Genomic DNA, 15,830 nt, shown 5'->3' with positions numbered 1-15,830 from the left:
TAGCCCCCTCGCGACCCCCCGGCCGCGGCTGAGGGAGGCGGAAAGCGCCCCGCGGCCTCCTGGGCCCGGGGGAGCGGGAGATCCCGGGATCCCTCCCTCTGTACGGCCGGGTGTTCCCTGGGTCACCCAGCAGCTTTCCCTTGGGAGCCACAGGAGCTGCCGACTCCTCATTGCCAGGCGGGGAATGGCTGTGACTCCTGTTCCTGTTTCGGCCGGGCCTGCCCGTATGGGAACTGGAGAAAACCGAAAAGAGCTGTTCTCCTTTCTGCTCCCTCCCTTCACCCCCCGCAGCTGTCTTGGGAAACTGTTCTCCTTTCTGCTCCCTCCCTTCACCCCCCCCCAGCTGTCTTGGGAAGACTCATGGCTCACTCCGGAGCGGCGTTTGGGAGGCAGTCCTTGTCCGTGTTCCTGTCGGCTTCACCCTGATCCTTAACCCTGTTTTGACAGGAAAAATTGAAACAGGAGTGCCTGTCCTTCCCTTGCCTAGGCAAGGCTGTTTTTCTCTGCTGTTGTGCAAAAATGGTAGTGAAATACGATGTGGTGATGGGATGCTGGTTTTAGAGGGGATCCTGAAGTGACTGGCCTAGATTGGGCAGTCCCTGTCCACATGCACCACCTAGATTAGTGCATGATGTGAATAGAAAGTGACCCGGGAGGGGAGGAAACGTCTGTACCTGCTAAATGCATGTGCTACACCAGGAAGGTTAGAAAGATTGTCAGTGTGATTCTTATGGGAAGCAATCTTTAATCGGAAACATGGAGACATAAATGTTTTTTGGTTGGTTGATTCCCCCCCACCCCTCCCCAGGAAAGTAGACACACGTTGATTCTGTTAAAAAGCTCATTAGTGTGCATTCTGGATGTGTTCTCTGAAAAATTCTCTCAATGGAGTCATCCGTTCAGCTGTGTCACAGTGAGGGGAAAAAGCTTTAATGCTGTGTAATTCAGTAATTTGAACATTTCACATAGTTTTCTGTAACGCTTGCAAACAGCTGCAGTGTTTAGAATCTGTGTCTTTAAATCTGGACACCTTCAAGCAGAATGGAGAACAGCTGGACGAAAAAAAAGCGCGTTTAAATATTTTCCTGCTACCTTTTCATAGTCATTGATAGAGAGGAGGTTTCTCTGGGTGATGCTGGTAAGTAAGTCATTTCAGTAGCTCCTTTCCTTGCACAAAGATACGAATGATACGTTCAAGCTGTTGAAAGGCTGCAGGAGTTCAGCTATGTGTTCACCAAAATGTGTATGTTTAGGACTTAGAGATGAGGTTCATTTCTTACTGCTAACAGTTTCTGAGTAGCATATATTGTAATGCTGAAGAAGCAAAACCAGTGCTCAGCTCTAATGTTTAAACAACACGAGGGGGTAGCTACATGAACTCTTTGGTTAAACCACTCTTAGATGCATTATCTGTATCCCGTATTTGTCCAGTGCAGTGAGCTTAGCAGTGGAGCTGTAGCAGGTCTGGGGTGAAAGGGGCACTATCTTCATGCCTTACTCACTTCATAAAACATGAGTCAGGCATCAGAAAAGTAGCTTCTTGCTGTTCACCTGGTTAGTATGTCACAACAGTCTCTTGCTGTCAGGAGCAGGCACAACCCTTTTTAAAGGGAAGCATTTCATACCCAGGATGAGGGGAGCAGCTGCCAGCATTTGAGAACCAGAGAGTGGCTTTGTGTCTTCTCTGGGGTTTGCTTGTTCTCTGCCTTCATCCTTTATGTTCCAGTTTACTTCCAGTTCGGTTGAAAGAGGAGAGCTGGGAAGCCCAGCTTTATGTGGATGAGGGGAACCTACTGTTTTTCTCTGGTTAGCAGTGAATCATCTAAAAACCAGATTATGGATGTTTGAAATCAGCTGTGCATGTGAGAGAGAAGAGCTTGCCAGTAGGGTACACCCGTGGGGTCAGAGGAAGGAGCCAGGTGTGTTCCTTACTGGACTGTTCTGTATGCTAAATCATCTCTTGGAGATTGTCCTGGAAAGGAATACATTACTGTTAGGAATTCCTACATGCTATTAGAAAATTTAGAAAAAATAATCTTCTATTATGAAATTAGAAGTCTTGTTCAAGATCTACTTTAGATGAACTCAAATTCTATAATACTCAAAAGTGTAAATCTGATTGTTACATTATGGATAAAGCAAGGGCTTTTTAAATTGGGTATATTCACTAAAATGTTCTAAAATGAAAGATTGATGTGAATTGTGTCATTCTAGGGAAGTGTGACTGTAAATATGTTTCTTTTCTGATGCAGCTTACTGTTCTCTGGCACTGATAGTGCATGGCGGCTTGTCCTAACTCAGTCCTGAAGTGAGGTGGGAAAACTGTCCAATAATCCAGCATCACTAAAACAGACAAGGTAATGTTAAATGGATATTTTTGGCAAGGAAATGAAAGGAAACCCGTGGGTCGATATTGTTTTATTTTTTAATGCTTAAATAAAAAAAAATCCAACAACCAACCAAATTGTGCAGAACCCTATGCTTTTAAATCTAATTTAAAGTTAATCAGAATGGGTTGATGTGCCTGCAGTCAAGACTCCTATGTTGCAAAACCTGAATAATGCATTAGCGAGCATTAACAATACTATAAACTTCACTGTTTCATCACAGTATCTCAGCAGCAACGTGGCTCTGTTAATTGCAGGTCCCTTTTCCCTGCAATTAGACTGTATCCACCTACCTCCTCTTATGTGTGGTGAGGAGAGTGAGTTTTGTTCAATAATTGCTTCTATCTCTTTGGGCTAAACAAAGAGATTTGCCTGAAATCTGCTTTATATTAAGTTAATTACCAACCCCACCAGAAATTTAATTGCAATCTAAAGATAGCATCATACTGTATCATTTTAATGCAAAATATTGTCACTGAAAACAGTAGATTTTAATTTATACAGGTGCATCAAGGAATGTATTAAAGGCTTTAGCTGAGTGTCTTGTTTCTGGTAGGAGAGAATTAATTTTTAGTGCAGTACTTAAAAATAGACTGACTATAGCAAAATTCATTTTTCTCATAAGGCACTGTGTTACAACATCCTTAAAGGTAAGGGAGAAATAGCTGCATATCTCTGAGAAGAGTTCTTGCACAAGAGAATGAGCAACATACTTGCCTGCGTGTGGCTTCAGAAATCTTGATTTGGATGTGGGCTGTCTACATTTTAAGATCTCCAGTAACTGTACTTCAAATGTTAAGATAAAACTGCTTCTTTAGTTGCTCCTCATTCCAGATCTATTGTTTTGACCCTGTCCAGAGCAGTGAAAATAGGAGAGCACATTTGACTAACTACCTGGATCTCTTGTTTGTGGGTTTTTTTTTCCTTCTCATTCCTCTTTTGAGTAACTTCACTGTAGTTTCAGATTTTTAAATGTAAAGCCTTTGTGTTTTCAAGTGAGAGATGCTTCATACAAAGTGGTAATTTTAAAATTTTCTTACATAAAGTGATAAAGGTATAACAGAAGTATATGTTGTGTGCTGCTAGGACACAAGATGGCTTTGTTGCACTTCCTATTAAGTTGGAGCAGTTGCTCACTTCTTAAAATGCTGAGAGTAACAGACTGTTCTGACCACGTGTTGAGCCCCATGAGTAGCTAATGTGTGGTCTTCTGAACCGCCTTTAAAAGTCTGAAATCTTGATTAAAATATCTCAATCAAAATTTAAAAATTGTGTGTCTTCCTGTCTGGGGAAGAACCCTCAGTTCTGATCATCCATGTGATAATGGGTGTTTAGCTCTGCACTTCTTCAAGAAAAAATACATGATTCAGCTTGATCCCCTTAGTAAAGCCACCTTACAGCCTATAATCTTTGATATATTTGTTCTGGCAGTCATTTCTTAAATGAAAAAAAAAGCCATTTGTTCTTTTTCATAACTGGGGGCATGTAAAAGTAATCGAATCAGATGATAATGTAAAGCTTCACAACTGTCATCAGATAGACTAAAATAACTAACAGTTGAGTTTTCTGAAATGTTTTTAATGTTTTGCTCCTAACAGGTCTGCAGGCGATAAGAAATCCACCATGAATGGGCAGCTGGACTTAAGTGGGAAGCTGATCATCAAAGCTCAGCTTGGGGAAGATATTAGGAGAATCCCTATTCATAATGAAGATATCACCTATGATGAATTGGTGCTAATGATGCAAAGAGTTTTTAGAGGAAAACTTCTGAGCAATGATGAAGTCACAATAAAATATAAAGATGAAGGTAAGGTTTAATTACTGCTGTTGAAATTTAGTTGACTACTGTTGTTCCGATATGTTTTATCTATGGATAAAAACTTTGAAATTCACCTTTCAGAATTGTCCAGTGTCATGGGCAAATGCAAGTGATTTCTTGTGAAATCTTTTTAATCAGACAATATAGAAGCTGTATCTCTTGTTAGGCTCTCTTAACAACATTTACTCAATTTTTTTCTGAAATATTTCCTCCATTTTTTCTCTCTGAAAGTACATTTTTTGCTGTTGCAGGAAGCTGATCGCAGGTTTCTCTTCTGTTCACTCATTTAACCATTTTTTTGAGTTTTCAGTGGGTTTGAAGGTGAAAAGAGAATAAACATGTATGACCTAACACAAGCTTCTTTATAAGACTGAAAACATGATTTATGTGGTACTAATTCTTGATTGTTTTCATCCATCAGTAAAGATTAGAATAATAATTTTAACTTGAAATATGTATGAAAAGTTGTCGTTTCTCCATGGGACCATTTGAATTGCACATTGGTTGTTCCAAAGAAAATATTGATAATTAGTGTTAAAACAAACATAACCTTAAGGACTTCCACAGAATGAAAAGAGCCCTATTTGAGATGCATTGAGACAAAGTTGTGATTGGAGGGTTTTTCCTCTTAGAATATCAGTGGGGAATGGATAAATGACTTAATCTGGGACAGAGAGATGGTGTTGATAAAATGAAACTTGGAATGAAGTGATAAAATCCAAAGTCTCTTAAAGACTGTGATAATTATGGTGTTATACAGTAAAAAGTGCTACTTTACTGAAGTAGTCAGGTTCATTTTTCTTAATAGGCCTAGGAAACTTCATTGCTGTTTGTGGTACCTAAAATATCAAATAACTTTTGTTCTTGTATCTAATCAATAAAATTTCACTTTGAATGACCCTGAGACAATTTTTTTAGGTTCACGAAGCTTTTGTGATGCTGCTTATCAAAATAGATAAGCAGTGTAGGCCTAATATTTTGGGTCTTGATCTGTAGTGGGAGGGTGCTCAGTGGATTTGTGGTGGTTTTGTTTTCCCTCTTACCACGTAATTTTTTTTTTTACTTTCTGGAATGAGAAAGGTGAAAGGAGATTGGATGCTTTTTCTTCAGGTTAAAGCTTCTAGTTACTTTGGGTTTTTTTGCATTCTTACCTGTTCTTCAAGTATATTCTTCTGCGGTTTTTAGTGTATATTACTGTCTCTGTTTTATTCAAAATAAGATAATGGTGTATGATGGAGACAGTAATTACGGGTTCATTCTTTGGTTGTCTTTTACAGTCTAGAGACTTCCTGCTTTTACTTTTAGCTTTCTTTGTCTCAGAATTGTATTGGGTTTGTGTGGCCAGGTTTTGGTAGTGGAGGGGCTACAGGGAGGGCCAAAGCCAGGCAGCTCCAGGACAGACACGCTGCTGGCCAAGGCTGAATCAATCAGAAATGGTGGTAATGTGTCTGTGGTAACATAGTTAAAAAGGAAAAAAAAAGTTATAGCACAGATGTAATTGTGGCCAGAGAAGAGAGGAGCAAGGATATGTGAGAGGAACAGCTCTGCAGACACCCACGTCAGTGGAGGAGGAGGGGAAGGAGGTGCTCCAGGCACCAGAGCTGAGATTCCCCTGCAGCCCATGGTGCAGACCATGGTAAGGCAGGATGTGCCCCCGCCGCCCATGGAGATCAGTGGAAGTGCAGAGATCCAGCTGCAGCCTCTGGAGGAGCCTCACACTGGAGCAGGTGGATGCCTGGGAAGAGGCTGTGACCCTGTGGGAGGCCTGTGCTGGAACAGGCTCCTGGCAGGGACCTGCAGACCCATGGAGAGAGGAGCCTATACTCAAGCAGGTTTCCTGGTAGGACTTGTGACACTGGGCGGGACCCATAGTGGAGCAGGCTGTTGTTGAAGGACTGCACGCTATGGAAAAGTGACCCATGTTGGAGCAGTTCCTGAAGAACTGTTGACAGTGGGATGCACTCACATTGGAGAAGTTCACGGAGGACTCTCCCATGGGAGGGACCCCAAGCTGGAGCAGGGGAAGGACTCCTCTGCCTAAGCAGTGGCAAAAACCATAATCTTCATTCTGTGTGCCCCTGCACCACTGGGGGAGGAAGAGATAGAGGCTGGAAAGGAAGGAGGGGTTGAAAGGTGATTTTAAGATTGTTTTATTTTTCATTAGCTTGCTCTGATTTTGTCTGGTAATAAATTCAGTTAATTTCCCCAAGCTGGAGTCTGTTTTGCCCATGACAGTAATCAATTTGTTATCTCTCCCTGCGCCTGTCTTGTATCTTGTCCTTTCACTGTATGTTCTCTGCCCAGCCACTTGTGGAAGAGAGTGATAGAATGGCCTTGGTGGATACCTGGCATCCAGCCAGAGCTCACCCCCTACACAGAATGTACTCCTATTCCACTGTGATTTCAGTGTATACTATCCTAGCTGATCATCACTACTAAAAACAAATAAATGTTAGTATCAGAGGTAGTTGCAAGTGATCAAGGAAAAGGTTAACAAGGCCTCAATTTTCTTGTCATATGAGAGCTGTGATATTGTTAACTTCATTTCAACTAAGCTAAGATTCTTTAAATCTATTTCAGTCATGAGGTGCATTGGAATGTATATATTTTAGTTGTTTCTATTTTGTTATTTATCCCCTAAGACCTGTAGGAATGCTTGTCTGGATCTGTTACAAGGAGGTATCTTAAACTGGTCTAACAATGTCCATCTGTGTCTTCTCCAAATTCATGTGCACAGTCTTTGAGCATTCAAAGAATGCTTCATCTACCCCTCCATATTCCTACATTGTATTTAGCTTATGTGGTGCTTAAAAAGAAGTCTCAGGTTGAATATTGCTTTGTGAAGTCAAGTTCTAGATTCAAGCTGGAATCTTTCAAACTCCTGAGCTAAGGCAATTGGTCTGCTAGATATGAAACAATTTTCATGTCCTATTTAATCTTCTTGAGCACGTAAAACCCAATGTCAGCAAAAAAACCCCCAACCCCAAACAAACTAATGAGAACTGTCAGCAGTGAATTTGTATGAATCAAAGAGTAAAATTGCATCTTAAGCATGCCGTGTTACTGAGTTGCACATGCTAAAAGGCCCTATAGAGCCAATAACAAGAACTTCACTTTTTTTTAAGTTATGCTTGAATTTAAAACAGAGGGTGTAATGTGAGGTTGGCCTTTTTGCTCTTGTTCTTCATTACCTTAAAACAGAAGTTGGTGTCTCCGTGTCAGAGCAAATAATGGATTGTTTACTCATACTGCATGTATTCAAGCTGCTGTGTTAGTCAGTAATCTCTCAGCCTTTGGGAAATTTATCAGTGAAGGAAAACTACATTTTGATGTAGTCTGGATTTTTGTTTGTGTGGGATTTTGTTTTGGTTTTGTTTTTTCAAAAATCGACTAAATGAGAAATATAAGGGTAGATAAATCTAGTAGATAATGAAGCTTAGTAGATGAGGAAACAGCTGCCAGGGCAAAGGAATGAGGCAGATTTCTAATGTCATAAAGGTTGAAATGCATCATGGTGATGCAGCATTAACGCTAAAATACCTTGCAGTCCATTCATTAGTTAAGGGTGTCACTAGTTTATAGAAAGATAAAAAAATTATAATTGGCATAGCAGAGAATGTGATACATGGGAAATTGTAGAGAGGGAAAGCTGTGTCCCTTGTAAAAATGAGAAAGATAAGTTCTTAAAAAGATTAGTAGAGAAAATAAAGGAAGGTCTGTTCTGTTTTCCAACAGAAAATAATTAACATTGTGTAATTGTGTGTCATGATAACAGGAATTAAGCTTCATTGATATTCCTTAAGATGAAAAGTTTTTTTGCTAAATCTAATATACTTAAATTGTCAGCTATTTCTATGGCTTGACATATATCTTATGAATCCTGGCATATACTCTACTTGGATAATAACTTGGTGGCTATCAATAGGAATCACAGAACTGACGTCATGCATCTAACAAGATTCTGTACTTGGTGCTTCTCAGCCTTTTTTTTCTGCTAACAATTTAAAATAGGTAATTATTCATTATTTGAAAATGCCTTCAACCTAAAGGTTAAAGTAGGTGAGGGAGAATTGAGATGGAATGATCCCAGTTCTTTTGGATGACATTAATCCATATAAGCCATGTGTATTGATGTGCATTTTTATTTCACTGTGCAGGATAGACTGTTTAGAACATGCATCTTTGTTCAGGCAGTGAATCTGAGTGTTGACTGATATGACAGAAGAGCATCAAAGGATGGTTTGCCAATGTTGTGGATTGCTAAGGGAAGTAATTATCATTTATTGTGTTACCAGGATAATAAGGAATAGAAGGGCTTTGTGTTAAGACACCAGTGGATTTTGGTATCAGCATTTAGGAAAGGTTACTGAAAAGCTGGAGAAAGTGTGTGAGTTGGAGGGAATGCACACCTCATCCCATCCCCCTTTACTGCCAAAGAAAAAAAAATCTGTTTAACTTTGATTAAGTCTGATTGTCTAAGTCCCGTTATGGATCATAATGGCAAACAGGGACACTGATCTTCCTCTTCCTCACACTGGTGAGGTGGCAACAGTGAGGCTGCTTGTCTGTGCTCACTTTTAATGTGTGCACTCCAGGACAAAGAGACTTGGAAAAGCTGCAGAGGGTCCAGCAGGGTGTGGTGAGGACAGGGAGGGGCTTTGTGCAGGTGGCCTTCAGGGAGCACGGGAGGGAGCTGGGCTTGTTCACTGTGCTGAGGGGGCTGAGGGCAGAGTTCAGAGCAGCTTAGAGTAGAATGGGAGTTGCAAAGACCATTGAATGTGACCTGTTTGCAGTAGCACCGGATGGCAGCACCCAGAAATTGCAGTTTGAGAGGCTGAGCCTGAGTTTTGGCGAGGAGGGCAGTGTGTCACTGGAGCAGGCTGCCTGGTGGGGTTTGGAGCCCTCATTTCTGGAGACTTTCCAGTCTCTAGTCAGAGAATCCATGACTGATACTGCTATCAACAGATGTCTTTTGAGATTGTGAAAGTGGAGACAGAGCATAAAAAAAAATCTTTGGAGGCAGCAGTATTTCTTTCGGGAAAACTTGAAAATTATTTTTTATGCCATCACTTCATTAGTATTTGCAACTTTATTTTGTTAGAAAGCACCTTCTTTGAAGACTGACAGGCACTGTGAGGTGTTATTAATAATACTGTACTTAAAAAAACCTTCCATTGCAGAGGTGTTACTTGTAGTCAGGTATTACAAAATGAGAATATGTAGTTCTTCAAATTCTGAGCTGTTTTTGACTTGGTATCACGTATTTTATGACTGCTCATACTGAAGTATTAATTTATTTGAAAATTTTAACCATAACTTATATACAGGTTGTTTGCCTTTGTCACCAATGTGTAAGGAATTTATATACATTCAAAATTTTTAGGCAGTAATCTGTAATGGAAAACGTGTTCCTGTGTCTGTCCAGAGAGCCTGCTTGCTACAGCGTTTTTGGAGGAACCTGGGCAGCCTGGAGTTGGCTTTGTTCCAAGCTGTGTGTCATTTGTCTAAACACTGTTGCTTTTCAAGGTGAAACATCACTCGATGGTGTTTCACCTCAGTTCGAAGTCATCAAACTGCCCTGGCAGGAAGTGTGCCTGCTATCCCTTGTGCCAGTACCCGTTTTCCTGATAATGTGCTCCCATTCTTTCCTTTGCACTGCTTAGCTTGGGTTCATTTAAGCTGTTAATAACCTGTGGAATATGTTAAACACTAGAAAATCTGTCCTGCCAAAGACAATGGTCTTGTTTTAGTTGTGATTTTGTTGAGTAAGTAAAGATGTTAATGTAGCTTTTCTTGACTCAAAAATCGTGAGAGACCAGACTTAATGGGAACTTGGTATCTCTTTTGAGGTACGATTAATTAATACGATTAAAGGTGATCAGTGCTTTGTGTATGGCCCTTTGTATCTTAAAAATAAATGATTCCATCCAGTTGTAATATAGTTCCTGTGACTGATGGCAGTGTGCAAATTCATTAGGATCCTCTGACGTGACATGGGAGAAACCCATGCCTAAGATCTGTGACTTCATGTCAAATTCCTGTTTGAGAGAAGTTTTCTTCTGACTACTTTGGCATCTTCATGTGTTCATACTTATTTGTGTGTTAAAGCTGAGAGAGATCTTTAATATTCACTTCTACACATGAACTTTGTTTTTCAGCAAGGGAATGGTAATAGTCTTGCAACTCATGTGTTCTGAATATAACCTGAGGAAGTGTTCTAGACATTTGAAATTTTCCCTTGTCAGCATCTGTGTTTTGATTTTTAAAAATAGAGTTGGGTTTGGTTTGGGCCATTTATCTGACTCCTGTCTGTTCATGAACAGCATGGTTCTGGAGGCACTCAGCAGAGGCATTTCACTTTTAACTGGTAGCATCATTCTTTCTGGTGTCGGACTTTGCAAATTCTTAGCTCTAATATTTCATACTGTATGTAAACATAAAAGAATGATGTGCTATATGGAACATCAAAGGGCTAATTTGGAACTTTTGGAACCAGTCATGCTTCTGTCTTACCTTCTGTGCATGATTTTTTTGCACGCTGATTCTTGCACTAAAATAATAAACATTTTTTTCTAGTGACCTCACAATCAAATAGGGAAATTTGGGTTTGAGTAATGAAGGAACATTTCTGTCCTAATGTAAAGTTCAGTAGTCACAGGCTATGATTTTAATGTAACTTTTTCTTATTCTTTTCAGATGGAGATCTTATAACAATTTTTGATAGCTCAGATCTCTCATTTGCAATTCAATGCAGTAGGATACTTAAACTGACATTGTTTGGTAAGTATAGAAGACTGTATTTTTCAATTTCTTCTAAATAATATTTATTAAGATTCAGGCAGTAGGCTTCACTGGAAGGTACAAAAAACTTTAAATTTGTCAGCTCATAAGGTGAAGAAAAGGCAATTGGTACATTAGAACTGCTGAATTAATACATGATATCTGGTTTCTCGTGATGTTTTTCATGAGACTTCTGAACTTAATGGAAATTGAAACTCCTGCTTTTTATAAGATTGCTCAAAGTATTTGGCATATGTACATATACATGTGATCAGTGGTTCTTTTCTTCCTTAGTGCTCTTTTCCATGTTATCTTCCACTCTCTAGCATTTGTAGGGTTTTCTTCACAGGTGCATGAGAATTTGAAGCTGACGATTATCTTACAGTGTTACTGGTACACTGCTCCAAACTAGTGTTAGTTACTTGGAGCTGAATAGATCTTAACATTTATCCTTTAGCCTTTGTGTAAAAGTTCTGTATTTTCAAGCTGCTGTAGGTAACTTAGCATCTAGTTCCAAGGAATAGCTCCTGCCTTTAACCTGGACACTGACCTGATTCATGAGTTGCCGCAGTGTCGCGTGTGCTGCGTTAGTTCTAAAGGGACGCTTACTGTGGACTTTGCTTTGGTACTGTAGCTTTTGCTGAACTGAGATTCTATTAAAGGAACAGTAAGCTCTAGAATGAGTTCAGTCTGTGTGGACTAAACTTGATCACTTTAAACTCCATAAAGGATGATGATGCTACAAGCAAGTAAGAGTTTGAATTTTTTTTTGTCATCTTAAACTGAAGGTTAGAACTGGATGTTAGCTACAGTCTTAAGTTTATCTAATTGCTTTTTTGCAGTGAATGGACAACCGAGACCCCTAGAATCTAACCAGGTGAAGTACCTGCGCCGAGAGCTGATAGAACTTCGCAATAAAGTCAATCGTTTACTGGACTGTTTAGAACCACCAGCGGATCCAGGGCTTTCCACTAATCTGCCTGAGAGTGGTAGGCAGCCTGGCAAAGGGTTGTTTGCTTTGATTTGCAGAGTGGTGTGCTGTTTAACAAAATGAAACATGGATCATTCTTAATTGTTGCTTGATGGCCCAGAACTTAATTTTTAATAGCTTTAGCTATTTCAGAGACTGAACTTTCATTTGAGGTATGTGGAGTAAAGCACTGAACTAACTTAGGAATGAAACTTCAGAATCCAAGGTTTTGTTGCAATGTATGAAAACACTGTAACTAACACCTGTGAACCCCAGCAATGTCTTGAAAGGGCTTTTAGCTAAATTAATAGTTTGTTGTTGCTGAAGAGTTCTTGCTCGCAGTTGAGTAGTCCCTCTGCTTACTTTGGGCTAGCTCTGGTGCTTATCTAGTGTTGCTAAGCAAGTTTGATTCACTAAAACAGTAAGAAGTGAATTCAGCAAAAATTATATCCACTTTTTTTGCCAGGTTAGGAAATTGAATCCACACATTTTGAGCTCAGACCAGCATCAGAGCTGTCTCAGGGTAAGCAGCACAAGGGTGCAGGTAGGAGTGGGAAAGGATTTTTGGGGGAGGGCAAAATGGGAAAGAAAGTCTGATTCTCACAGTTTTAAGGTCTTGATCTCCTAGCTTAGGGCAGTTGTACTGCTGCAAACATTGTATCTCTGTTTGCTCAACTTCAGAGTTTGGGTCAGCTGGACACAGAAAATAATGACACAAAGTCATGAAGTACAGTGCTCTGAGTAAAGAGGTGAAAGAAGAACATCAGCCTGCCTTTTAAGAAATGTTGCTTTTGTATCTGCACTTTTAAATTTTACTGCTTTTGCTGCTTAAAAAAATCCCAGCCCTGTTCCTACAATATATGCAAATACTAATTTCAATGGAATACCATGGATTCTCGTTACAACCTATTTGGAAGGAGGTTAGAGTGATGATCTAAGAGTGTAAACAAAACTAGCCAGTCTGTATCTATCTGTACTAGTTTGTTTTTAACAGAAAATGTAGCACTAATTAGGCAAGGCAATTCTGAGCAATTCAGTTACGTGTATAGTTGCAAAGATCTCAACTTCACCTATCAGCTTAGGAAAAATTAGTGGAGAAAAGTAGAGTACAAACCAGAAACTGCAGTGATAAAACACCATCATAAGCTGGAACTATCCTGTATGTTTTTCTTATTTTGAATTCTTTGTAGTCAATTCATTTGTTTGAAGCAGGAGCTCTGTGCCTTTGAATTTCAGAACACGTGGTATAGGATATTGATACTCTTCAGTGTTAGTGTATCTTTAAGTAACTGTGAAAGAAACCTAAGCTTTGTGATCCATCCCAGATACAGCAGTGATTCTTTGCTGTTATCCTAATGTGCCCATTTCAACAGTTAAATTTCTAAAGCCCTCAACTCTGCGGTGTTAAGGTTGCTGTAGTGCAATGTGTGTGTGCTGGTGTTTCAGTTCTGGAGAGCTGGTAACTGGGCGTTTTGCTTTGTAGATGCTGTAGATGGTAGGGATGAAAAGCCTGCTGCTGCTGACGCTAATGTTAAGCCATCCACTCAAGTTATAGCAGCGAGCATGTCTGCATTCGATCCACTAAAGAACCAGGATGAAATCAGCAAGAATGTCATGTCAGCCTTTGGCTTGACAGATGATCAGGTGTCAGGTAAGGATGTGGCTGGTGAAAAGGAAAGCTTAATCTGTTCATAATCAATGACTCCAGTTTTGATTTGTAACAAAGCATGTGTATTTTGGATATATTAAGCTGTGTTCTGTGTTCACTATTTCTTTTCAGAATTCTAAAATTTGCTGTGTTAAGGTGTTGTATCTGTGTGCTAACTTTTGTATACAAAATGTTGAAATGTTGCTGTTGATTTTAGCATTGTGTTTTAGCTTGGAGTAGAAAACGGCTTCATTTTTAAAAAAATTTTAATTACTTAAAGCTATTGTGTAGACTAACTTAATTGTTATCTGCCAGTGATAGAAGAACCCATTGCTCTGCTTTAGGGTTTGATCTTGCAGTTCATGTTCTTGGCTTGTGCTTCTGCTGTTTGGGTCAGTCAGGATGTGTTATATGACCCCACCTTTTCTCTGTCTCGTGTTAGAAGTAAATAGAGTCAACTTTTGTACTATTAACAGAAAGGAATAACATACTTGTCTGACTTACATTTGTTTTTGAAGAGCTGGAGGACTGTTGGCCCTACTAGTAGAATGCTGAGCATATGAAAACTGATTATACTAAACTGAATGCCATCAGTTTGAGACAGGATAGCTGAAGCTAGAAAAGCAATGTTGAATGTGATAAGGAGTGCAATGCAGAACATAGGGAAGTGATTTTGCACAGAATCTGTGTGGGCCTGGCAAGGTTTAATGGTGCATTTAAACATGAAAATGAAACTGCTGTTAGCTAACAGGATTTGCTGTGTACTCTCAGCTTCAGAGCAAGTGAGTTTTATATAATATATGAAGTGATGATACAGATGAGCAAGCCAGTAGCATCTGGAGCTTATTTCTTCAGTGTGGCTGCCATGGCAAAAGTGTGGAGTAAAAGGAATAGGTGTGGGATTGTGTCTGTGCAGGATTCAAAATTGTACCCACAGAGAGTGGTTGACTTCAGTGTGAGGTACTGGTCTGTAGGCCAGGCCTATTGTGTGATCTCTTCCTCCATGGCACATTTTGGGTATTGTCACAGCATGGTTCTTTCACAAGCCTGAAAAAGGTTTGATGGTACTTGAAAACTTGCAATGGGCTCTCTGAACAAGTAAGCAATAGCAAGTGAAGCGCAACTGGCAGAAAATTTGAGCTAATTTTTGAATGAGTGGTTTTGTCAGTTTCAGTTAATGTTTTGAGCAGTGATAGTTCAATATTTGCTTCTGAGAGATTGAACTGACTTGACCATTCATTGAACGTACAAAGACCTCCACAGAGGACCATTTAAGCAGGATATAAGAAATCCCATTTCTAAAGCTGTAATCCTGCAGTTATGTATATAAATGCAAATCAAGAAGAAGGCAAATTTAATTAACTTTCCCCTAATAAGGTTAACATGAAAACACAATTAGGGGCTTGTTGGATGCATATTTATATTGTGTAAATATAACATTCTTAAAATTGCAAATTGGCAGCAGCTGTAGTACTTGTGCTTAACTTTAAGTGTGTATTTGAAAGTAGAGTCTCATAGCATTCATACAGTTGGAAAGATCCAGGTTTAAGTTTCCATGTTTCTAACAAAATATTTTGCATTAAATTGTAGTATTTTATATTTGTTCACATGTGTGTTTCAGAACTTCTTACTAATGTACAGAAAATTTGAATTCCCTGATTCCATGCTGTCTTTGGGTTCCAGCTGGAATATTTTCAGAATTAGCAGAGCAGTCAATTGCTTTTAGACTGAAGCCTGCCATATCCTGTCTGGGAGTGTGATTTTAACACCTCTTTGGCGGTTTTCTGTTCACATGCCATTTGACTATCAGTAAAACACTTTGTGGCCTGGTCCATGTGGTTCACTAATCCATTTGGATACTTCCATGCATCTGATGCCTTTTCCTGGTCTTAAAATCAAGAGTCATACATGGTTAGAAGGGGAAAAGGGAGTTTACCTTGGTATTTATTTTAAGGATCCTTGGGTGCATTATATCCGGGTCAAATGCACTGAAATGCACCCTGCAAAAATGCACACCCACAATAGATCTGGTATAACATTATAGGTTTTACTAGTTAGCATATCTATCAAAGATTCCCCAGTGAGAGGCTCAAGTGAGCCCCCCTCCCCAAGGAACCTTCTCCTGGATGGTTCTATCTCAGTTTACAGAATGTGTTCTGGAGAGGACCTTGGGGTCTGGGGCACACTGATCCCTAGCTATGAAGCTTCTAAAATGTTTAGTCTCTC

At 39.7% G+C, this 15,830-nt stretch overlaps 1 protein-coding gene across 1 annotated transcript in view; it reads left to right on the top strand.

The window, feature by feature from the left end:
- Nucleotides 1-2,221: 2,221 nt before the first annotated feature.
- Nucleotides 2,222-15,830, top strand: part of TFG (TRK-fused gene) — a 20,087-nt gene continuing 6,478 nt past the window's right edge. The window contains exons 1-5 of the mRNA XM_017731864.1: nucleotides 2,222-2,357; nucleotides 3,986-4,194; nucleotides 10,903-10,986; nucleotides 11,829-11,975; nucleotides 13,440-13,607. Coding sequence (XP_017587353.1) covers nucleotides 4,011-4,194; nucleotides 10,903-10,986; nucleotides 11,829-11,975; nucleotides 13,440-13,607 — 583 coding nt within the window. The 5' untranslated portion in view covers nucleotides 2,222-2,357; nucleotides 3,986-4,010. The remainder of the gene's footprint in view (nucleotides 2,358-3,985; nucleotides 4,195-10,902; nucleotides 10,987-11,828; nucleotides 11,976-13,439; nucleotides 13,608-15,830) is intronic.

This window comes from Corvus brachyrhynchos, unplaced genomic scaffold (genome assembly GCF_000691975.1).
Source record: "Corvus brachyrhynchos isolate BGI_N302 unplaced genomic scaffold, ASM69197v1 scaffold3, whole genome shotgun sequence".
Lineage (NCBI taxonomy): Eukaryota > Metazoa > Chordata > Aves > Passeriformes > Corvidae > Corvus > Corvus brachyrhynchos.
This window is presented reverse-complemented; position numbering and strand designations above follow the sequence as displayed.